Genomic DNA, 23,845 nt, shown 5'->3' with positions numbered 1-23,845 from the left:
TGCGGGAGCCGCCTCTTGGGCTCTCCCAGGTCTGCAGGGCAGGCTCTGATGGCGGTGTCAGAGGCAGAGCCGGCTGAGGCTGGGGGCGGATCTTGGTGCCCTTCCCTCCTGGGGTGTGGCCTGGACCCCTGAGTGCCCACCTGTCCCTTTCTGGCGTCCTGCTCTCTGCCCGGAAGGGATGGGGGCAGGGCCCGAGTGAGGTCGAGCCTGGTGGACACGGTCAAGGACAGAGCCCCCTCGTGAGCTGGATCATGAACTTTATTCTGTCACCCAGCCATTTGTGCCCAGAAAGCCACTGGCCCTCCCTGTCCTCGGTGGCCAGAGAGGGCAGGGGGCGGGCTCAGGGCACACAGCCAGTGTGTGCGAGAGGCGGGCTGCTTCCCGCCCAGTGCCCCTGCTGCCGCCCCCCGCTGTGCTTCCACACGTGGGGTCACCTGTGGCCATCCTTGTGTGTCCAGCTCCTCCTGCAGGTGCCCAGCTCAGTCCTCCGGGGCAGTAGCATGAGGGGCTTGCACACCTCTAGACACGGGGATCTCACCCCCTCACGAGGCCGCTGCTCCAGCCTGGCCCTGTGGAGAGTGTGTATGTGTGTGTGTGTGTGTCTATCACTGTGTGTGTGTCTGCGTGTGCATCTCTCTCTGCATGTATGCACGTCTATGTGTGTCTCTGCAGGCATGGGAGTGTGCATGCGTGTGTGTGTGCATGTGGTTGCCTAGTAACCTGCTCTCCTCCCGGGGCTCCGCCCACTCCACTCGCCCACTCAGGTGACTACCTCCTGCCCCCTAGTCTGGCGTTTCCCTCCAGGCTTCCCTGGGCCTCCGTGGAGGATGAGAAAGGAGCTGTTGACAGGGCCTCCTGCAGGTGGCGCTCTCCCAGACGGAGCTGCCTGCCCAGGGAAGGAGCTCACTCTCTATTCTGACAATGCTGCTGCAGGGGGTCTCAGGGTGCCGGGACCCCTGGGCCACCCCTCACCACCTTGGGACCACTGGCCAGTGGGCCAGCAGGGAAGCTGTGAGAGGGTCTCTGCCTCCCCAACCACAAGCCCTGTGTCACACTTGGTGGCTGGGCCACTGCCTCCAGGCAGCCCTCCAGGTAGTCACAGCCCACAGGGCTCTTTTCCTGGCTGCTGGGTTGTGGCTCTATCCCTGCTTGGGTTCAGTCTGTGTTGGGGACACACTGTGTCATTTCCTCACTGGCTCCTGCCTGCTTCTCCCTGCCAGGGACACATCCTTGAGGGTGGTGCCTGCTCTGCTCCCCTCCTGCTGGCCTTGCTCGGGGAACAGAGTGCAGAGGCCGCGGCCTTTCTAGTCCAGACTCTGGAAGAACCAGAGAAGCGGCAGTGACTTGGGCGAGGGCACACAGCGCGTCCCAGCTGGGCTCCTGGCGCCTCCTGTGTCCTGCCCCTGGGTCTGGGTCCTTGCTCGGGCAGGGAGGGGCTGCTGCAGATGTCCTGAGCAGGAGGAGGGGCTGGTTGGAGGTGGGAAGCGCTCAGGGACCCCACGGCCCCTCCTGCTTTGAGGACAGACATCTCAGCGCTGAGGACACGGAAGCCCAGAAGAAAGCAGGCGCTGGCCCCCTTTGGCTGCTGGCCTCGCTCTCCTCTGTAGTGGGCTGGGAGTCCCTCCTGGCAGCCGCTGCGGCTGTGGGCTCTGTGCCCTCTGGGGTTCCCGGTCTCCCTCCTGAGCACTGCGCCCCCTACAGTCAGCTCTAGGAAGTGCAGGGAGAAGGAAGCATCAGTGGCCAGGAGTAGCAGGTGGGGCTCCAGCTACCACAGGGCACCGGGTCGCAGGACGCTGGCCTCCGGCGCCGCCTCCCAGGAGGCTCACTGCTTGCTGACGATCTTCTTCCTCCGAGCAGAGACCAGGTCGTAGAAGGGGACGCGGGTGATGCTGGCCCTGCAGTGAGAGCGGGAAAGGCGGCTCCCAGGGCTGGACCGGCCAGCACAGGGTCTCCCAGGGCTCGAAGCGGGGGCAGGGGAGCCCTAGGGAGGCGTGGGGCTGCTACGCGCCTGGGGAGAGGCCACATGATGCCAACAGGGCCTGAGCGGGGGCACTCGGATCAGGGACTGAGTCTTGGGAATTCTGCCCCCAGGTGCCCTGGACCCCTCTTCAGCTCCCGCTGGAGACTCTGGAAGGGAGTGGGGAGAGGCTGGGTGGAGCCCGGCTCTGCCCCTCCGCAGCTGTGTGGCCCCATCCCGCCACCTCACAGCCGGCCCCTGCTCTGTGGCCTCTCTCACCTGGCCACACCCCTCCCCATTTAGCAGTCTGTGGCTCCCCAGTGCCCTCAGGAGAAACCAGAGCTCACTACCACGTGCCCATGACCTTGCCGCGCTCTGTAGCCTCCTCCCCCATGGCCCGGTCTCACCTGGCCTCTGGGTGCCACCCAAGCAGGCCTGCCCCTTTGTGTCTGTCTCCAGTGGTCCTTCCACTCCAGGAAGCTCCTCCCTGCACCTCCAGGGGAGGGTGATGCTGACGGGAGCACCCTTGCCAAATGCAAGGTGCTGGGCCAGTGCGCTCCGAGCATCACTGCACTGGGTCCTCCCGCTGGCCCCAGGACGTTGGTCTCTCCCTGCCCTGTGTCTTGGGAGCTGGCAGGGCGCTGGGCCCATGCAATATGGGTTGTGGGGAGAAGCTGTGTTCTTGAAGCAGGAGGGCGATTTGGGACTTGGCCCCCTGCCTAGCGAGCCCCCTTTGTGAGACCCGAAAGCAGCGGGGGCCTCTGGAAGGTGATGGAGAGCCAAGCCCCCGCTGGGCCGCCCCTTACTGGATGGCCTGGATCCACTGGTCGCGCTCCTCGGCGCTGGAGGCCGAGATCCGGTAGGACTGGTGCTTGCCCTCCACCACCTTGCCGTCCCCATCCGTCTTGCAAGCTTTGATTTTCTGGCCCCGGCAGCTGGGGTTGTAGAGCTCCAGGCAGAACTGCGGGGGGCGTGGCTGGGTGAGGGCAGGGCAGCGGGGGAGGGGAGGGAGGCCGCACGCCCCCCAGGCACCCGTGATCCCATCCCCCACACTGAGCTTTTCCTGTGCACCAGGCTTCACCTGATCCTGTGGCACAGGAGGGGAAACCGAGGCTCCGAAGGGGGGGGTGACTTTTCAGGTCACCCAGCCAGTGTCACAGCCCTTTCGGTGACATTGACCCGCTCCCGGAGTCCAGGGCCCCATCTGGAGGGTGTGGTGGGCACAGCCCAGCCTCCTCCAGCAGAGCCCTGTGCAGCCCAGCCACGCCCCCTTTGGGAAGGCTCCCAGCAGCCCAGCACCTACTGGCTTCTTGGGGTCGTCCACGGGCTGCACTGAGAGGTTCTCCAGGGGGATGATTCCCCGCGGCTCCTTGTCCTGCAGGGCGGCCGGGGGGGAGGGGAAGGAATTTCAAGGCCAAGGTCAGGACATGAACTTGGACCCACAGGGGACTGTGCCCGTTTTCAAGGCTGTCGGCAGGGTGTGGGGAGCCTCCCCTTGTCCCTCTGCCATCCCCATCTGTAAAATGGTCATGGAGGCAGACCAAGGGAGCGGGAAGGGTCCCAAGCTCTGTAGGGCGTCCACTTAGTGGGAGTGCGGGAAGCACTAGGTGGAGGAGGGGCGGGGGTGCGGCGTCTGCTCACCGTGGTGAACTCGAAATAGTAGAGGCAGCTGTCGGTCAGGATGAACCAGCGCCGCTTCCAGGTCTTCACACGCCCCCCTGTGAGACCCTGACTGTGAGCCCTCCACCTGCTCCTGGGGTGCCCACCGGAGCCCCTCCCACATTCCCTGGCCTGGGGCTCCCCAGGAGCAGACCCTGGCAACAGTGACCCTTGCCTGCCCTTCCTGGCTGCTGTCCCTCCTGGGCTCAACCCCGACTCCTCCTGCTCCCTCCGGCCCCTGCCTGGCCCTGGGCTGAGCCTTCCATCTTGCTGTTGTCTGGCTAAGTCCATTTGACAGGTGAGGAGACTGAGGAGCGGAGAGGCTGTGGCGCCCGCCCACAGTCCCAGAGCAGAGCTGAGGCTCCGGGGACTTGAACCCGGGGTCCTAGTTTCAGAGCCTGAGCCTGAGGGCCAAGGCAGCTGTGCGGGGTGCGGGCCTGGAGATGTGGGGCCCCCGTGGGCATCTAGTGTCACACAGCACCAGGCAGGCTGCTCTGGCCGAGGCCCCTGCTCCAGTAGGATCTGCCTCACAGATCTGCCATGTCTCCCCCTCCGCCCGCAGGGCAAGCTTCCGGGAGTGTGTGTGTGGGGGGTGGTGGGGGGACATCAGGTCCTGCAGTTCCCCTGTCACCCTCTGCAGCTGCAGCCCCACCGCAGCCCCCCAGCCACATCCTGTCATGCTCCTGCCCTGTCAGGGACACCTGACCCTCTGCCTGCTGCACCTGCCACTTGTGGCCTGGGGCATGTGGAAAGGTTGGGTGTCCGAGGGCCCAGCCCCCGCCTACACAGAGCAGGTCCTGAATGGAGCCCCACCTCACCCCTCTGGGGAGGGAAACCGCATGCACTTGCAGCTTTGTCTCTGCACCCATCTGCCCCTCAGCTCCCCACCTGCAGAGCAGCCCCTGGCCCCGCCCCCTTCCCTTTGAGCACAGGGGGTGGTGCGTGGGTTGTGCAGACTGCCTGGCTGGGGGTCAGGAGACCTGACGCTGCCCCCACTCTCCCTAGAGACTGCAAGGAGTGCCTGCATGTGCTGCCTGAGTGTGCATGTTGGTGTGCCTGAGTGTGCACCTGTGTGCCTGAGTGTGCATGCCGGCATGTCTGAGTGTGCATGTTGGTTCGCCTGAGTGTCAGCTGTGTGCCTGCGCACACAGGAGCGTGTGCCTACATGCCTGAGTGTGTGTCAGCATGTCTGAGTGTGCATGTCAGTGTGTCTGAGTGTGTTGGCATGTCTGAGTGTGTGTGTCAGCGTGTCTGAGTGTGTGTGTCGGCCTGTCTGAGTGAGCATCAGTGTGCCTGAGTGTGTGTTGGTGTGTCTGAGTGTGTCGGTGTGTTTGAGTTTGTGTCGGCATGTGTGAGTGTGCATTGGCATGTCTGTGTGTCGGTGTGTTTGAGTGCACGTTGATGTGTCTGAGTGTGTGCGTCGGCATGTCTGAGTGCGTGTTGGCATGTCTGAGCATGTGTCGGTGTGTTTGAATGTGCGTCGGCGTGTCTGAGTGTGCGTGTCAGCATGTCTGAGTGCGTGTCAGCGTGTCTGAGTGTGTTGGTGTGTCTGAGTGTGTGTCAGTGTGTGAGTGTGTGTCTGAGTACGTGCCGGCATGTCTGAGTGCACGTCGGTGTGTGTGTGTGTGTTGGCGTGTCTGAGTGTGTCGGTGTGTGTGAGTGTGTGTCGGTGTGTCTGAGTGTGTGTCAGCGTGTGTGTGTGTCAGTGTGTCTGAGTGTATGTCGGCATGTCTGAGCGTGTGTCGGTGTGTTTGAATGTGTGTCGGCGTGTCTGAGTGTGCATGTCAGCATGTCTGAGTGCGTGTCGGCGTGTCTGAGTGCGTGTCGGCGTGTCTGAGTGTGCGTCGGCGAGCCTGGGCGTCGGCTGTGTGCCTGGCGGCCTCTCACCTAGTTTGAGCAGCCAGCCCTCGCGGTCCGGGTTGAAGAAGGTGTGCGTGAGGTCGTTGCCGTCGTCCTCGGGGATGGAGAAGGGCTCGCTCTTGATGCTGTCAAAGAGGTTCTGCCGGAGAGGAGCAGAGGCCTGGGCTTGAGCCCCGGGGGCCTCGGTCAGGCCGCCCCTCAGGCAGACCCTTCCTGCTCCGGCTCCCAAAACCACACCTGGCCTGGCCCAACCCCCTGCTACAGCCAGGCAGAGCAAGCACAGGTGGGCACCTCACACGCACACATACACGGCGTGCATGACACATGTAAGCTGCATGCTCACACACACACACACACACACACACACGCTCACACATACTCTGGGGCCCAGCTGCCAGAGTCAGGGCCTCCCACTGCCACTCCCACTCCCACTCCTGGGAAGGGGAGCCCCGCCCGCCTCAGTGCCACAGCGGCTGAGCTGAGCAGGTGCACCACAGGGAGGAGGGGCAGGTGGACTGCTGACTGAAGCCCTCGGAGGCTCCCCCTCCCCCGTACACCCCGTGTGGCCAGGCGCTGACGGTGAGGTCCCCGGGGCGCTGTCCGTTGTCCTTGGGGGTGTTCCTGGAGTAAGAGCTGCCGAGACCTGAAGGAGCAGCCTTGGAGGGGAACGAGCTCTCGGTGGCTGGAGGTAGGCCAGCCAGGCTGGGACCACCCTGGGGGCGAGGTCGGGACGCCGGCACCGGATCGCCCGGCACTGCCTGCCATGCTCGGCAGGAGGCGCTGGGCTTCAGGAAGGGCCTGCCCAGGTCCCGCAATCCAAACTGCCTGGCTCGCTGGGCTGATCAGAACCGGACCGGGTCAGGAAATCCTGTGCTGCGCCTGTGAGTTCAAGACTCCCACCAGGATCCTTTGGCCAAGGTCCCGATGGCCCTGAGAGCTCGGGGCTCCCGAGTAGGGAGCGGGGAGCTGGCGAATTCCAGCTCTCTACAAACGCCCTCGGCGCGAGGGGCAGAGGCTCCACGGGGAAGACATCTATGGGGCGCGACGCCAGTGCCGGCACGGGCTCACGGAGGGCTGGCGGGAGTGCACGGTGGCCCTGGGCTGCCCGCGTGGGCTGTTCGCGATGCCCGGGAGCGTTTGTGTCCCGGGCACTGGAGCCGGAGCTGGTGCGTCCCGCTTCATGGCGACAAAGGCCGCGGGTGTCACCCAAGGCACTGTCACCCAAGGCCATGCGCAGGCTGAGCCGGCTCGTGGGGTCTGATCTGAGCTCCGAGCTGCTCCCAAGCCCTGCCAGGACCCAGGGGGCAGATCTCACACTGGCGCTCCGGGGACAGGCGGCTGCAGGGGCTGAGCTGGGCGGGGTCTTTGCCCCTCAGGCAGAGTCTGCGAGAGCATCGGCCGCCCGCTTTCAAGCCAGGCTCTCGGGCTCTCCCTCCTGTGCTTCCTGCTGCACCCGGCTCTGAGCCCCCCACAGGAACCAGGCAAACTCCCTGTGCTGTTGTGGGGAGCCCTGGCCCACGCCCCTCAGCCAGCCCCCCGCGTGCCTCTCCCTTTCCCAGCCAGGGATGTCCTTTTCCTGTTTCTTTTCTGGACCACTCCTATGCAACCTTCAAGGCTCCTTTGAGAAGTCACCTCCTCCGTGGAGCCTTCCAGGATGCCACCCTGCCCCTGCCCCCAGCATCTCCAGAGCTGCTGTGCCGCAGTCGGCACCACAGGACTTCCCAGGGCTGTGACTCACACGCGGGTCACCTTCTCTGCTGGCCTGGAACTGTGGTTAGTCACACCCGGGGCCCTTGGCTGGGCGCAGGGCCTGGCACAGTGTGGCAGGGGTGGGGGCTGCCTGGAGAGGAGACAGCAGGCCTGGGGCCTGTTCCGTTCCTGGACTTGAATTTCTACTCAGGACAGGCAGGTGAGCAGAGCTGGAGGCGTCTCAGGGTCCAACAAGGAGACCCCGTTGGTGTGTGTGTGTGTGTGTGAGAGTGATGGCTGCCCAGGGGCTCCTGGAGGCTTCAATCTGGGAGGGCTTCCCGGAGGAGGTGTGTCATAGTTTGTGGGCGGGAGCAACATGAGGCGAGTTTGGGAAGGGCCTTCAGGGACCACCCTGTTTATGATGGTGGGTCGCAGGATGGTCGCCGGGCTGGCCGGGTCCTCTCAGCAGAGCCCGCGCTGGGACTTTGCCCTCCGCTGGGCCGGCGGGGCCCCTCTTACCCGGAGCTGCTCCTCGGGGAGGTCGCTGCCCCCGTTGATGCCGCGGTTCATGGCCACGAAGCGCTCGAAGGGCGGCCTGTCGCGGACGTTGGGGTTGTGCAGGCTGGTGTTGAGCATGATGACGGAGAAGGACAGCACGTAGCAGGTGTCTGTGGGCGGGCGGCGGGTCACCCTTCCCGTTCGGCCCCCTCCGAAGCCCCCTCCCGCAGAGTGCGCCCCCCCCCCCCCCCAGCACACACACTGGTTGCTGTTGGCTGCAATCCCGGCAATGCGCGGCCGGCCGGCGGGCCCCTGCTCCGTTAGTCAGCCGGCCGTGCTTGGGCCGGACGCTGGGCTGAGGCTTGGGGGGGGGGGGGGAGGAGGCTGCGCTGGGTCTTTGGTGGGGTACTTAGGCCCGGGGGGGGACCCAGAGCCAGGGAAATGGCACTCTGGTTGACCTTGGAAGGCCTTAGCCTGCCTGACCTTGACCTTGGGAAGTCCTTAGCCTCTCCGACCTTGGCCTTGAGGAGTACTCAACCTCCCTGACCTGCGGCATCCCCATCAGAGACATAGGAGGTTATCTTTGAGGTTCAAAGATGCTGATTCTCCCGCTCCCTCCCTCCCTCCCTCCCTCTCTTTCTCCATCTCCCTCCCTCCCTCCCTCTCTTTCTCCATCTCCCTCCCTCTCTTTCTCCATCTCCCTCCCTCTCTTTCTCCATCTCCCTCCCTCTCTTTCTCCATCTCCCTCTCCATCTCTCTGCCTCCCTCTCTGCCCCCTCCTTCTCTCCCTCCCTCTCTCTCTCCCTCTCCCTCTCTTCCTCTCTCTCTCCCTCTCTTCCTCTTTCTTTCCCTCTCTCCCCCTCTCTGTGTGTGTGTGTTTTCTGGTGTGTCTGTGTGCTCTCCGTGTACCTGTGTGCCCTCCGTGTGTCTGTGTGCCCTCTGTGCGTGTGCGTGCACTCCGTGTGTGTGTTCTCTGTGTGTCTGTGTGTTCTCTGTGTGTCTGTGTGTGCTCTCTGTGTGTCTGTGTGTTCTCTGTGTGTCTGTGTGCTCTCCATGTGTCTGTGTGTTCTCCGTGTGTCTGTGTGTTCTCGTGTGTCTGTGTGTTCTCTGTGGGTCTGTGTGTTCTCGTGTGTCTGTGTGTTCTCTGTGGGTCTGTGTGTTCTCTGTGTGTCCGTGTGTTCTCTGTGGGTCTGTGTGCTCTCTGTGTGTCTGTGTGCTCTCCGTGGGTCTGTGTGTTCTCCGTGAGTCTGTGTGTTCTCCGTGTGTCCGTGTGTTCTCCGTGAGTCTGTGTGTTCTCCGTGGGTCTGTGTGTTCTCCGTGAGTCCGTGTGTTCTCCGTGGGTCTGTGCATTCTCTGTGTGCTCTCTTGGCTCTGTGCTCTCTGTTTCTGGAAGGGCAGGGTGCCGCCAGTGCCCGGCAGAGCTGTGAGGAAGAGACGACTTGGTGCGTGTGCAGGCCACACTCAGTGCCCGCTGGGCCAGCACAGGGGCCGGGGCCACCCTCCCTGTCTCCCGGTGCCTCCTCGCAGGCGCGGGTCAGCTCTGCGGGGAGCGTGTGGGGACTGTACCCTCTGGGTCTCCTCCTGTGCCTGGGACCCCGCATGTGCCCAGTTCCAAGCTGCTGGGCCCCTGTTTAAACAGCTCTGGGGCGAGCGGCTGGCCCAGGGATCCCCACACCGCTTGGGACGCCTGCACCCCCGCCAGAGCCGGGGTTTAGAGTCCCGGCTCCGCTTCCAGTTATGCCTGGGAGGCAGCTGGCGACCATTCAAGCGTTGGGTTCCTGTGGCCCACGTGGGAGTCCCAGATTGTATTCCAGGCTCCTGGCTGCGGCTTGGCCCAGCCCTGGCTGCTGTAGGAATTTGGACAACAACCAGTGGATGGCATTTCTGTCTGTCTCTGCCTCTATGCCTTTCAAATAAATTAAAAAATAAATAAATAAACATTGAAGCTGAAATTGCTGCCCACAAGGCCTCTCTCCTTTAAACTCCTGGAGGACTCCTAGTCACCCTCAAAACCCTGTGCAGACCGTGCCACCTCCGAAAAGCCGTCCGGGACCAGCTGGCTCATGGCCCCTGCCTGCAGATACCAGAACTGTTGCTACCCGAGCCCACTGGGCCCTCATTCTCTGCCTCCCCTCCCAGAGACCCTGTCCTGAGGGCCCTGAGCCACACAAGCACCGGCAGAGGGCCGGGCACGGAGCCTGCCCTCAGCCTGGGCTCCCGGGCCCTGCACCTGTGGACTGGAAGACGCCCGGGTTGCAGAGGCAGTAGCGGGCTGCGAAGGCCTCCATCATGCGGTCGATCTTCTGGGCCTCGCCGGGCAGGCGGAAGCTCCATAGGAACTGCCTGGGGAGGAACAGGTGCTCAGCGAATCCGGCCAAGCCGCTGTGCCTATTCCAGCCCCACGGCTCTGTCCCTGGAGTGGGGCTGGGGAATCTGGGACCGCTCTCCAAGCAAGGACGCGGTGGGAGGAGGTGGGAGGAGTGCATGTGAGCACACAGCTATGCCAGGGTTTTGCACCCGTGAGCTCAGGGAGCGAGCCCCGTGTACCCGTGAGCTCAGGGAGTGAGCCCCGTGTACCTGTGACCTCAGTGGGGTGAGGTCCTGTACCCGTGAGCTGAGGGAGTGAGCCCCGTGTACCCGTGAGCTCAGGGAGTGGGCTCTGTGCACCTGTGACCTCAGGGGGGTGAGGTCCTGTACCCGTGAGCTCAGGGAGTGGGCTCTGTGCACCTGTGACCTCAGGGGGGTGAGGTCCTGTACCCATGAGCTCAGCGAGTGGGCTCTGTGCACCTGTGACCTCAGGGGGGTGAGGTCCTGTACCCGTGAGCTCAGAGAGTGAGCTTCGGGTGGCAGGTGCCACCACTCATTACGTCTGGCTCCTCATGTCCTCCTGGCTCCCGCCCCTGTGGGTGCTGCCGCCCCAGCCCCCCTCGTGTGCCCCCCTCACCTGAGGGCCTGGACGAGGTTGAGGTTGGCGAACTCATGGCAGTCTACGAAGGCCTGGAGCACCTGCAGGTTGAGAGGGTCCCTGCAGAGGAGGGGGAGGGGGGATATACTTGGGGACTTGCCGGTCCCCACCTCCTAGAGGGGGTTGGGGTGGGGGGAGGCGAGGAGGGAACAGGCGTCTGCCCTTCTGGGGTCTGAACACCCAGGGCTCTGCCAACACCGGCCCTGTCCCCGTCACACCCAGGGCTCTGCTCACACTGGCCCTGGCCCTGTCACACCCAGGGCTCTGCTCACCCTGGCCCTGTCCCCCTCACACCCAGGGCTCTGCTCACACCGGCCCTGTCCCCCTCACACCCAGGGCTCTGCTCACCCTGGCCCTGGCCCTGTCACACCCAGGGCTCTGCTCACCCTGGCCCTGTCCCCGTCACACCTAGGGCTCTGCTCACACCGGCCCTGTCCCCGTCACACCTAGGGCTCTGCTCACACCGGCCCTGTCCCCCTCACACCCAGGGCTCCGCTCACCCTGGCCCTGTCCCCCTCACACCCAGGGCTCCGCTCACCCTGGCCCTGGCCCCGTCACACCCAAGGGCGGAGCCCTGCTCTCCCACAGGTGTGCACACATGCGGACTCACGCACTGGGCACACACATACACTGGCACACATGCATACATGCACACACACACATATGTGCACACACACATCCCCTCACTGCCCACCAGCTTTGGGCCTCCCAGGAGGGGCACTCTGGCTTTGGAGCTGGCGCCCCCTGGGTGAGAACCTTCCGCTGCTACTTCCTGCCTGCGGGACCCCACCCAAGCCACGCAACCTCCCGGGTCCCAGCTCCCTCATCCGTGTGATGGGGCGGGGTCCAGGCCTCCCTCACTTCCTCCCTCTTCCTGCTCTTAAGCCAGGAGCGCCCCTGCTCACCGCCTTGCTCAGGGAGGGAAGTGTGTCCTGTGGGGAGCTGGGGGGAGGAGTTGGGGCTCGCTGGCCCAGTGGCACCCCTGTCCCTTTCAGTCCAGCCAGAGGGGCCACAGCAGCCTCTGCTCTGCCCAGAACCCTCCCTCGGGTCCCACCTCACCCTCCCTTCCAGACTCAGCAGCCTGCCGTTGAGTGAGCTGCTTCTGCCCCAGGGCCTTTGCACAGGCAATTCCCTCCGTGTGCAATGCTCTTCCCGGATGCCTGCAAGCTCAGGCCCGCGTCCCCTTCCAGTTTCACCTTCTCCACGAGACCCCCTACTGCCCCCCCATCCTTGGTCCCCTGCTTTCTTTGCATTTCACAGATCCATCATTTTGGGGCGTATTTGGCACACTGGGATCTGTGTCCTCCTCTGGCAAGTCCTCCCTGCGTTCAGGAGTTCCGTCTCCCTTGTTCCCTGGGGTAAACTCAGGGCGTGGAAGGCCCCTGGAGCTCTAAAAGTTCTCTGTCTGTCACCATAAACGCGCAAATGGGGGAGGGTCCCAACAGCTGGAGGGGCTGAGCGCTTGTCCCTCGGCCCCTAAGGAGCCAGGACTTCAGCAGCGGGATTCGCACTGTCGCCTACCTGCACACCCCACTCCCTGACTCCTCAGGCCCCGCCCCTTACCTCTCCCCCAGGTAGGTCCCGATGGCCGTCTTGTTGAGGCCCTCCCCCTTGAACAGGAACTGGGCGATGTCCTGAGCATCCGGGGTCAGCAGCTTGTGCTCCGTGAGATACTGGATGCCCTGGGGGCAGGACAGAGCCCTTGAGCCACCTGGAGCCAGGGCCTGGGAGAGGGGTGGGAGCCTGGGGGCCAGGCACCCTGGCGGGGGGGCGTGGCCTGTTCTGGGACGCTGTGTCCCCTCCTGATGGCAGCTGCCTTTGTGAGGTGGTGAGCTCCCTGTCCCTGGAGGTGTGCAAAGAGAGTCGGGGTTCCCGCCAGGTGCTCCGTGGGGTACTCTGTGGTTAGACAGCCCCGATGATGCACATCGGTGGGCCCGTGGATCCGGAATCCTGAGATTCAATGATCGAGCCTCTCCTTTTGTTCCCCGAAAATTCATATCACTTAAAAATAGCATTTTGCTTTGTCGCACCAGTAATCTCTGTCTATTGTATAAAAGTGTAAAAAAAAAAAACAACTAACTCAAAAGGGGAGGAAATTGCCTGGGCTGCCCCCCTCCCCCTGGGGTGGAAGCTTCCACGTGGCCCTTCCTTTCCTTTCTAGAAAAAACGAGAGTGGCCCCTGCCTGCCACCTGGGACCCTGCTCCACCCACTGCTGACGTCACAGCACCTCTCCCCACGACCTGGGTCTCCCTTGTCCATCAGCCAACTTCAGGGGCTGGCCTCTGACTTTCTGGGACCACTCCCCCATGAGCAGCCGGAGGGTGGGCTCTGAGAGACGCACCCCCACCCAGGTGGAGGGAAATGGCACTGAGTGCGTGGGTCTGAGGGTCTGCGGCGGGGGATGGGGGGCACGCGGGCCACTCTTGGCTGCAGTGGGGCAGAGGCGGCTGTCACACCGGGAGCAGCTCTGTGCCCGCTGGCTGCCCTGTCCCCACCTGTGTGTCGTTATGGCTCCCTCCTCTCTGTCTCTGCAGGGCGGGGACTGGGGCAGCCCAGCCCTGACCCCCGTGCCCTGGGCCACCGCAGAGGGCAGGGCTGGGACCAAGGCCCCACCATGAAGTCTCAGCCACAGAGAAGGAGACGCAGGCCCCTGTCCCCACCTCCCACCCCAGGCCCCGGGGCCCTGCAGGGCCTCAGCTCCATCCTCCGTGCAGTGGGTCACTTGGGGGGAGGAGTGGGCGCTGTGGAGGGGCCCCCGCCCGCGGGCCGCCCACCTTCACCGGGTCCATGTTGAACTTCTTACGCCCGATGCTCAGCTCCCTCTCTTTCTGCGCCAGGCGGCTGGGGACAGGAGAGGGAACCGTCAGCTCAGGACCAGGGCTCCCCAGTCCCCCAGGGGCAGCCAAGATTCCCTCCTGGGGGTGGTGCTGGACATGGAGTCCCCAACACTGTGCTGGAAGCAGGGAGGGAGAGAAATGCAGGTGCGGGCCCCTCTCCGCAGCGCTGAGCCCCCCAACTCGGGCCTCAGCCAGCGTTCGGCCACTCTCAGGAACCCCCAGGGGTTTGGGGGAGAATTTTGAGGGGCCTGCACCAGAAGGCAGGGAGGCGCCTGATGGGCAGTGGGGTGTGTGCGCGGGGCTCCAGGCACCGCCCCGGCCTCTGGGGAGTCGCTTCTTCTCAGCCTCTGTCTCCTCACCTGTAAAACGGGGTGACACCACCCCCCACCCCCAGGCACCATGGGAGCTGGCTGGAGCAGGAAACTTGGAGACACAGGGCCGTGTGTGTGTGTGTGTGTGTGTGTGCGCGCGCGCATGCATGTATGCTGGTGGCAGGGGATGGAAGTGGGGGCCCGGGGGTGGCAGAGGCTGGTGGGTTCCCTGGGCCACTGTCCGTGGTCACCAGCGCCCTGATGCCCCAGGAGGCTGTGTAGGAGCCACTGCTCTGCACAAATGGAGAAACTGAGGCCCAGGCAGGGGAGGACCTGCCCCAGGTCACTGAGCCAGTGAGCATCTTCCCATAGCAGGGCGAGCCGGGGGCCCTGGCTCTGCTGAGTGGGGCGAGGGGCCGGGCCCTGGTCCTGCTCCCGTCCTCCCCCTGCCCCGCCCTGTGCCCCGGGCTGAGCTCCCCTCCCCTTTGCCCGTCCCACCACGTTCCTGGCCATGGATGGTGAGGGCCCGGCCAGGGTGGCTCAGGAGGGCGGAGCGGTGGGACGACCAGGCTCTGTCTGGACGTGGGCTCTCCCTGCGGCCTGATTTCACCAGGGCCCAGGCCGACCCCTGGCTGTGCGTGATATGTGACGCCCTTAGGAGCCCTGTAGCCGGTTCCAGGGTCCCCCAGGCCCTCACCTCTCCTGCGCACTCTCGAAGCAGTCGATCTGGGCGAACACTTCTTCGATCTCGTCTTTCAGCTTCTGTAGGAGGGTAGGGCCCCCGGGAGGGGCGTGAGCTGGGTGAGACCGGGACCCCCAGGCCTGAGACACTCCCACACCCTGACCCCTGGCCCTCACCTCTGTGGGCCCACTGCCAGCTCCCAGGCCAGACCCCTGCTTCTGTCGGCACCCAGCATTCTGCTCTTATCTTGGTGGGAGGTCGTCCCTCCCCCTTGCCCACCTGACTCCGCCCTGTTCTGTTGTTCTGTGGTCAGGTCTCCGGCCCTCTATCAGACCTGCCCCTCTTCACCCTGTCCCTGGGAGCCCGCCCCTCCCCCGCTCGGGTTCTGCCCGCGGCTCCCCATCGGCTCCTCTGTCCCCGCTCTGGCTCTGGGACCAGCCCCTTCCCACACCCCAGTCTCTGGCTCCCACAGGGACGGACGGCAGGCACAGGCCCTCTTCCCAGCGACGTTGGCATCCCAGTGAAGAGAGGACACGGCGGGCTGAGGAGATGGGAGGACGCGCCCCCCGGCAGACCCCAGAGCCCTGCTTCCTTGACCTGGAGGGGGGGCCCGGGGCAGAGGAATCCCCTGGTCCCTGGTCCCAGCCATCGCCACTGCTGGGGTGAGAGTTGGCAGGTGCAGGGCGGCCTGAGAACCCGGCAGTGCCCTGGAGACCTGGAGGAGGGGCGGGTGGAGGATGCTGGCCGTGGGGGCGATCCTGCGACTCAGGGCCCTCGTGGGGCCTGGCAGCTCCTGTCCGGGTGGTCGTGGCCCAGCCACAGAGCGGCTTCCCCAGCCCTCAGATGCGGATCGGCCGCCGATTGAGCACCATGCTCTGTGGGGCTAAGGAGCCTGCTTTCCTGGGGCAGGGTGGTCCTGGGCAAGTGAAATGGTTGTGCAGAAAGGATCAGGGGACGGTGCAGGGGGAGCTGGGTTCATGGCTCGCCTCTCCCGGGAACCTTCAGTTTCTGGGCGTGGGGGTGGGGACAGCAGCTGCAGCCCTGGGGGTGTTCAGGGCAGCCTCCAGGGGGAGGCGGCGTTTGAGAATGAAACATTAAGGCAGAGCCGCAAGAAGAGCTGAGGGGAGTCCCAAGCTGAGGGACCCGCGAGGGCAAGGCCCGGGGAGGGACCCAGGCCGGTCCAGGACGGCCACCGAGAGCCCGATGCGCTGAGACGCCGTACCCAGGACACTGAGGGCCACCTGGCCGTGCCGGCCCCTGCTCTGTGTTTCTGGAGGGGTGGGGCCTGACTGAGGCCTCACAGCCGGATTGGAACCCGGCCCCTGGTGCAGCTGGGCGAGGCTTGTGGGGCTGGGCACACGGCGGGGCTGGGGATGGGGGTGTCTCGGCACGTGGGGGCTGTGTAATCAGACTGCCTCTGCCCCACATGCTGGGTCCGTGCTGGAGCCTGGGAAGTGCCAGAGGGCCCTGCACCTGCGCTGTTCTCGCCGGGGCCAGGGCGGGAGTGATGGGAGGCGCAGGAGCAGGTGCCAGTGTTGGCCCGGGGTGGGGGCACTGGGGGTCTCAGCCCACCCCGGGGCCAGTGGGGGGAGTGATGGGAGGCGCAGGAGCAGGTGCCAGTGTTGGCCCGTGGTGGTGGGGGACACTGGGGGCCTCAGCCCGCCCCGGTGCAGGGGTGAGCGGGAGGTGTGGGAGCAGGTGCCAGTGTTGGCCCGTGGTGGGGGCACTGGGGGTCTCAGCCCACCCCGGGGCGCGGTGCAGGGGTGAGCAGGAGGCGCAAGAGCAGGTGTCAGTGTTGGCCTGTGGGGGGGGGCACCGGGGGCCTCAGCCCGCCCCAGGGCCAGCACGGGGGTGGACGCGCACCTGGATGTCCTCCAGCAGCTGCTCGCGGTGCCATCTGATGCGCTGCAGCTCCTCCAAGTCGCCGCTGCTCAGCTCCGCTGGGTCTGGAGCGAGAAGAACGAACTCTGTGCCACCCGGCGCCAGCCGCCCCCGCCTCCCCGGCCCCTTCCCTGCAGACCCTGTGACTCCTCTACCCTCTCCACTCCAGCCTCGGCTCAGGGGCCACCTCCTCCGAGCAGCTGTCCCTGACCACCTGCCCATCTTCCCCCGCCCCTCCTGCCAGGGTCGGGCACCCTGGCCTCTCCCTTGGCTCACTGCCTTCACTCCTCGCTCAGTGCGCCACTCCAGCACCTGGGAAGAGCCTGGCACGTAATAAACGCTCATGGAAATGCCCGCCGCGGGTGCCTACCCCCACCTGGGCTTCCTTTCTTTTTAAACCATTTTTGAAAATTCAGCAATTTTTTAATTTACTCCAAAGGAAGAGACAGATGGAGAGAGTTCCTGTCTGCTGGTTCACTCCTCAAATGCCCACAGTGGTCAGGGCCGGGCGAGCCCTCCATCCGGGTCCCCCAAGCACTGGAGTCATCACCTGTGGCCTCCCAGGGTGAGCATTAGCCGGAAGCTGGGTCAGAAGCAGAGCTGGACTTGAACCACACAGGCGCTGTGGGCGCCCAAGGCTGCGCCTTAACCTCTGCGCCAAGTCCCGCCCTGCCCAGAACCCCTTCCTCCGCACTGGCTCCCGTGCCTGTCACTTATTCAGTTGTCTATTTGCCCAGCCAAGAAGTGGCCTTGCACGCCGCCTCCCACCCCATGGGCCACGCCCAGCAGCAAGGGAGCCTGGGAAAGGAGCCCTCCGTGGGGTGGTCTGGTGTCCTTGCCGTCAGGTGGGGAGACGAGGTTTTGAGTGCCCACCCCCAGAAACTGGGGCTCGGAGGACTGAGGGGACCTGGCCATGGGGGCGCAGGGACAAGGTTCCTGAGCCAAGATAGGACCTGGGCGGGGCGGGGGGCTGATAAGTGACACCTGTGTGCCGGCGTGGGCACTTGGTGCCAGGAGCTGCCACGGCGCCCGTCTCTGGGCCCGCTGGGCCACGGCCACCCCTCTCGGCAGTCTCCAGGGACTCCTCATTCTGGCCCAACAGCGCCCCCACCTGCCGCCCCAGGAGCCAGCCCCTCCCTTTCCCGGCACCGTTGGCTGCTCAGTCTCATTTCTCGGCTTGCTCTGGGGACGCCTCCCCTGCAGGCCGGCCCCAGCTCTCTGACCTTGTCTTAGCTTCAGGAAGCGTGGCCCCCAGTGACCACTCAGAGAGAATGCCAAGTGCCCCTCCCATGGGCACAGCAGCCCTCAGGGCCTGGCCCAGAAGGCACCTGTTGGGCCAGCAGGGAACCAGGCGGAGGGAGCTGGGTGCCCAGGGCGGGGTGTGGAGAGGAGTCTCACAGTTGGTCCCTCCCCAGGACCCTGCCCCAGCCACAGGAGCTGCCTCCCCAGGGACCCGCCTCTCCCAAAGGAAGCTCCGGCCACACAAATGCAAGGCTCTTGTAGGGATTCAGACCCAGAGCCTGCAGGCTGAGGGGGCGGCTGTGGCCCCAGGAGGACGCGTTCCGGCATCCCTGGTGCCCCCCCAGCACACCTGTGCCCACAGAGCTGCAGCCAGCACCTCTGCCCCCGGGCTTGCCCAGACCCCTGCGTTATATCACATGAGCCAGGAGAGGGGTCCCCACCAGAAGTCACTGGCCTGGCGGGGGACAGAGTAGCTCAGGGGTCAGTGTGGCCATGACCTTGACCCTGCATGGTGGTGCCCTGTCCACCGTTACACATGGGGACATGGGTGCCTGCACCTAGTGGTGGGGGAGGGCCCCACGGGGGACTGTGTCCATCTGTCCCTGAGGCTCTGAGGTCTGCGGGTTGTGGGGTCCTGTTTCCTGGGTGCAGGGAGGAGGGACGTGGGACAATCTCTGACACAGGAAGGTCTGTGACCAGGCGTGGCTCTTCCATCCTCGGCTCTGTCTGAAGCAGCACCCGGCTGATAACACCGAGGCCCAGAAAGGCAAAGTGACCGGCCCCAGGCCACACAGCCCGGAGGGAGGACACCCCTGACGCCTGGCCTCTGTCCCAGGACAGGTGGAGCCTCGCGCTGTTTGGGGCATGCAGGGATGGGACGAGTAAGGGGCCGGCCGTCCCCCGGACAAGGCAGGGAGGTAGGGAAGCTGGGACCGGGAACTCCTGTTGGGAGCAGCGAAGGAGAATGAATGTCCCCAGAGAAAGTCGACCACCTCCTTCGGGCTTTGGGGTCGAGGGTTTGTTTTCCGCTATTCTCCTGTGGGCTGGGGCTCGGTGCCTGCTGGCCTGTTTCTGGCCTGGGCACACCTGCTGGTGGAGGTCTGGTGGATTCCAGGCGGGGCAGGACTCAGAGAGAAGCCAGGCCAGGCAGGGCTCCCTGGGTCCTAGGCTGTCCCCTTCCTCTGGGGGACTCCTCATTGGCCCCCGGCTCCTGGCTGAGGAACCACACGCACCCCTTCTCCCGGTTGATCCATTTATCCCCTGTGCACGCGGCCATCACCCCCTTCCCTGCACCCCAAGCTGACCTCCTGGAATTCCCCCCATGGGGCCCCAGTCCTGAGCTCTGCAGCTCTGGGGAGTGTGCCCCTCCCCCAGGGGCACCCCAACACCCTCCTCTCTCCTCCCCGCATCCACGCCCCGCCCACCTTCTGCTCCTCCCACAGTCTCCGCCCCCTTTCCCACCTGTCTCACCCTGCTTGCGAGGACAGGTGATGCTCACGATGTCTCCTCGTGACCCCCTGCCCCACCAGTCCTGGGACAAACAGCCCGAATCCCGCTGGGCTGGCCCACGCTGCCGCTGAGCCCTGTGCTCGGCCTCCCTGGCCGCCCCTCCCGGCCCCTGAGCTCTACCCCTCTGCGACCTCTGCACCTGCTGCTCCCTGGGCCCCAGGCATCCGTCCTCCTCTCTGCCTGGCTGCAGTGCCCCCCACGCCGACCTCCTCCCCGCTGCACTCAGCAGTTCTGGGATCCGTGGACCCCAGCCACTGGCGCAGGCTGAGCCCCCACCGGGCGCCCGGCCCCCGGTGCTCTGGCTGCTGCTGGGACCAGCTCATCAAGGAAGGTGTGTGCCATTTCGTCCTGCAGATGACGCCCCTGACGCTCAGGGAAGGGAGCGCAGCCGCCCGGCTGACCCGGTAGGAAGGGGGCAGAGTTGGGGTCTCCACGCGCATCGTTTAAACCCAGCAGAGGCACGCTTGCGTGTTGAACAAAGGTGAGACATGAAAGATGCCTACAGGTGGACCTCACCACCCCCTCACGCCAGCCTTGCAGAACTGGGGAAACTGAGGCACAGGTGTGGCAGACACGACAAGATCGGGTGTCCTAGGGCAGGGACTGTGGGAGAAGCCAGGCGCTTGCTGTGCCTTTACTTCCAATAGCTCACGTAGTGCCCCTCTGTGGAGACAGGTGGTTCACGGCCCCCTTCTGTCAGGGACCCTCCCCCAACAGGTGGCACTGACAACCCGGGGCTGCTCCAGCCAACGCCCTGTGCACTGCACCTTCCGGCCCCAGGCACGACCTCTGGTTAGGAACTGGGCGCTCCTCCCCATCTCAGAGCCGAGGGCGCCGAGGGCCAGGAGGACAGCAAAGACCTGGCTGGTGAGCGGCGCCTCCGACTCTCAGGCTGGTGTTGGTGGTGCCGGCTCGGGGGAACTGTGTTTTGTTGCTGCTGCCATCCCCACAGTCACGGTCATGGCCACGCGGCAGAAGCGTAAGGTCAGAGTCAGCATCGTGCAGAGGTGCACGGGAGGGAGCACAGGGGAGCCCAGCCACCGGCTGCTGGGGGAGCTGGCGCTCTGCCTTCCGTGAGCCAGCCTGGCTCTGGGTAGCCGCACCCCACCTGGGGAGGAAGCGCTGCACCCCTACCCCACCCCAAGCAGGCATCCCCTCACCTTTCTGTTTAGAGCTTGTGTATGTGTCTATCTTTAACCCAGCAATTTCCTTTGATCGCTCATAATAATCCAAAAGTTTGTGGGAAAATGGAATTACAAGACAGCGACTTATTTTGACGCCAACACAGTTTTGAGGAAGCCACGGACGGTTTTCATAATATGCACGCTCTGTGAATGGTTGAAGACGTCTTGTGCACACGGAGCTCAGATTTTTTGACAAGAAAATAAACATTTTTTTTTGGCCAGGCAGATTTAGACAGAGAGAGAGACAGAGAGAGAGTTATAGACAGTGAGAGAGAGAGAGACAGAAAGGTCTTCCTTCCGTTGGTTTACCCCCCAAACAGCCGCTACAGCTGATGCGCTGCGCCAATCCGAAGCCAGGAGCCAGGTGCTTCTCCTGGTCTCCCATGGGGTGCAGGGCACAAGCACTTGGGCCATCCTCCACTGCACTCCCGGGCCACAGCAGAGAGCTGGACTGGAAGAGGGGCAACCAGGACAGAATCTGGCGCCCCAACCGGGACTAGAACCCGGTGTGCCGGCGCCGCAAGGTGGAGGATTAGCCAAGTGAGCCGCAGCGCTGGCCAAACTAAACATCTTTTAATTCCATTTTCCATGAACATTTCAAAAATGATTTATTTGTTTGAAGGACGGGGTGGAGAGAGAGAGAGAGACTTAACCGCTGTTGGTCCACACCCCAGAGGGCCACAGTAGCCCCTGGCTGGGGCCAAAACCACAGTGGGGAATTGGATCCGGGTCGCCCATGTGACAGCAGGGACCCGGCTACCGGAGCCATCACTGCTGTCTCCCAGGCTGGGCGCCGGCGGCGCGCGGGAGCCAGGAGCCGGAGCCGGGGAATCCAGCCTCTCCGACACGGGGTATGGGAATGTGTTTTAAAATTCAGGTTTGTCTTTTAAAAAAAAATTATTTTATTTTTTTTTTTTTGGGGGGGAGAGCAAGATAGAGAGACCCTGCATCTGTTGGGTCACTCCCCTAAGGCCAGCGACAACCCAGCCAGTAGCCCGGACCCCAGCTTGAGCCGTGGCTGCTGCCCCCCGCTGGGCTCCAGGAGCGGGACTGGAAGGATGGGGCGTGGGCGTCCAAGCAGGGTCTCACCCGCCGCGCCGCACGCCTGCCCTGGGAAGCGGGCACTTCAGCCTGCGTCCAACCCAATGCCGGGCCAAACGCCCCTCCACCAGCATCTGGAAGCGCCCTCAGATTTTGAGGGAGATGCACGTTTTTGCAATAATAATACACACACCAGCACCCCTGCAGAGCCCTGCTGCCTCCTCCCCGCCCCTCATGCTTCTCCTGCCCCGCCCGGCCCCTCTGCACCCCTGACCCCTGCGCCCCTGGGCTGCAGCTGCCTCGTGCCCGCACCGACCGCCGCGGCTCCTCTGCACTTCCCTTTTTGTGACATAATTTTAGACGTCGCTGCGCCTGCCAGGGCAGCTGCCTGACTTCCCCTCCAGGGCAGCGGGCAGTGCCAGCCTGGCGCCCTCTGGGAAGAGGCCCCAGGCCGGAGGGCGCTGGGGGCCGGGGGGCTGCTGCTCACCCCAGCCCAGAGGCCCCGCCCGCGGCTTCCTCTCCCCCGCTGCAGATGCCTCTATTTTTAACCGGCCGTGGCCTCCTGCACCGGTGGCCGCCCAGCCAGCGCTCGCCTTCGGTCACCTCGGGGCTTCCTGGCCTGGACGTGTCCCCAACCACCTAAGCCCCAGGGGCGGGGCCCTAGCTGCTCTCCCACGTCCCAGGTGGGCCCTGGGAAGACTGAGGTGGGAGAGACCCATCCCGGCCATGGGCAGGTGCAGGGCTGGATTCTGAGCCAGATCTGGGGGAGTCTGTCCGAGCCCCGGCTCACCCCCGCTTTGCAGGTCAGGTGGATGAGGGCAGCCACCTACAGGCAGCGAGTCTGGGCTCAGCCTGGGGTAGTGTCCTGCCCACCGAGGAGTATGATCAAGGCTCAGGTGGTCACAGGGCTGTCATTTCCCCTACCCCCTCTTCCAGGAAGTCTACCCAGATCTCCTCTGCCTCCCTGGAGACAGTTGCTTCCTTCCACATTCTGTGGCTGTGTCCACTGACTCATCCGGGTCAGAGCCCTGCAGAACCAGCGCCTCCCTCTGCCCCCCTCACCCCAACACCCTGGACCAGGAGCTCCCTCAGGGGTTGGCCCATAGCTGGGTCACCACTCTACCCCACTTGACACACAGCACCCTGGAGGAGTGTGCAGAGAGTGAATGGCCGAGAGGACGAGCCAACCAGGCAACCGCCTGCACCTGCCACCCACCCACGTCCCCCAGGGCCAGCCTGAAGCAAAGATGAGATCCCTCCTCCCACCCCACTCCTCTGCTCTGGCTCCTCTCCCTGCCCCCGACCTGGGGCTCTCTCCTCCTGGGTTCTTGTCCCTCTGCCACTTACTGGCCACACGGCTTCAGGCGAGTCAGTCCTTGCCTGAGTCTCCTTCCCCCAGGACAGCCAGGCAGGACACAGCCCCGGGCGTCGGGACTCCAAGACCGCAGTCCTGTTGGCTTTCATCTGAAGAAAGGCTTCATTGTTGAGCAAGGTTGAAGCCACCTGGCCCCGGGGACCTGAGTGGCTCCTGCCAGGCGGCACCCCAGGTGCCTTGGGGACATTCTGGGACTGGGTGGGGGGACTTGGTTCCCCCTCTCCCCGTCCCTCTCTCCGCTCCCCAGGACCGTGAGCCTGCCCTGCCCCCCTTGCCAGCGTCCCAGCCTCCTGTCGTCTTCCCTGCACCGCCCTGGGTATGGGGAAGCTTGCGCCTCTCCTCAGCCGCCCCCAATGGCAGAAAGGGGCTGCAGGGTCCCCGTACACAGCCACCATCCTCAGCCTCGTCGCAAGAACAGCGCTGAGCGTTGTACCGGAATGTTCTTGCCCCGGAACCCCCGCGGATCACCCCCTCCCCCACTTCAGGGCTCTGCTCGGGGGTGCTTCCCTGTTTCCCGTCGTCCCTGCCCTACTTTTCTCCTGTGACAGTAAAGTGACATATGCCACATGACCTGTGGCGTGTGCTCTCTCCCACTGTAGCAGGTGCCCCTGCGACCCAGCCTGAGCCCCAGGAGTGCTCATGTTTGCTGCTGCCTCTCCCACCCGTGTCAAGTGCATTCCAGACCGTCTCCTTCCAGGACCTGCAAGGCAGGTGCCGTCACCCCGCCCCTCGGCAGAGGGCGCTCAGGCCTGCAGGGCCCGGGCCCAGGTGCTTACCTGGGTGGCACAGATCCATGGTGAGGCCCCAGGGGCAGCACCTTGCCCCTGACCCTCGGCTGCTCGGCCAGCCCGGCAAGGGTGCGTCACCTCGCCCCTGCAGAGGCCTCTTCCTGCTTACCCCGCCCAGCCCTGCCTGCAGGGAGGAAGTACGTGCAGGCCCGGGGCTCCTGCGCAGGCTCCCGAGGCGGCCGCACTTTCTAAAGCCGGCATCGGGGACCTTTGCATTCGGGGTGCGAGCAGGGAGGTAGCAGCCAATGACACAGATGGGGAGAGGGGAGAGAGAGAGAACAGAGCCACAGGGAGCCTCGCACAGACACGTGCGCACACACGCTCTGAGAATAGAACGTTCTCTCGGGGCCGTGGTATTCATCCTGG

General features: G+C 64.6%; 1 protein-coding gene across 2 annotated transcripts; it reads right to left on the bottom strand.

The window, feature by feature from the left end:
* Positions 1–599: 599 nt before the first annotated feature.
* On the bottom strand, positions 600–23,620 carry CYTH4 (cytohesin 4). 2 transcript variants are annotated; one of them, XM_070051495.1, is made up of 13 exons: positions 23,468–23,620; positions 16,323–16,405; positions 14,475–14,539; positions 13,404–13,470; positions 12,192–12,310; positions 10,608–10,688; positions 9,894–10,006; positions 7,685–7,833; positions 5,504–5,615; positions 3,599–3,675; positions 3,261–3,332; positions 2,764–2,918; positions 600–1,895 (listed from the first exon to the last, which is right to left on the bottom strand). In XM_070051495.1, the coding sequence occupies exons 1-13, from the start codon at positions 23,484–23,486 to the stop codon at positions 1,823–1,825; spliced, it is 1,185 nt and encodes a 394-aa protein (XP_069907596.1). In that variant the 5' UTR covers positions 23,487–23,620; the 3' UTR covers positions 600–1,822. The 2 variants fall into 2 exon arrangements, with proteins under 2 accessions (XP_069907596.1, XP_069907597.1); XM_070051496.1 differs by lacking the exon at positions 13,404–13,470 and having other exon boundaries at positions 1,677–1,895; positions 23,468–23,602.
* Between the last annotated feature and the right edge of the window lie 225 nt (positions 23,621–23,845).

This window comes from Oryctolagus cuniculus, chromosome 11 (assembly GCF_964237555.1).
Source record: "Oryctolagus cuniculus chromosome 11, mOryCun1.1, whole genome shotgun sequence".
In the NCBI taxonomy this organism is placed as follows: domain Eukaryota; kingdom Metazoa; phylum Chordata; class Mammalia; order Lagomorpha; family Leporidae; genus Oryctolagus; species Oryctolagus cuniculus.
The sequence above is the reverse complement of the archived record's forward strand: the minus strand, read 5'-3'. Positions and strand labels throughout refer to the sequence as shown.

What these genes read in the sequence shown, in the direction of transcription:
- CYTH4 (XM_070051495.1), bottom strand. An exon ending in TCCCCGAGGAGCAGCTCCGG is followed by an intron (nt 5,616 to 7,684) that starts GTAAGAGGGGCC and finishes CCTCTCCGGCAG; the next exon opens with AACCTCTTTGACAGCATCAA. An exon ending in ACTATTTCGAGTTCACCACG is followed by an intron (nt 3,333 to 3,598) that starts GTGAGCAGACGC and finishes GCCGCCCTGCAG; the next exon opens with GACAAGGAGCCGCGGGGAAT.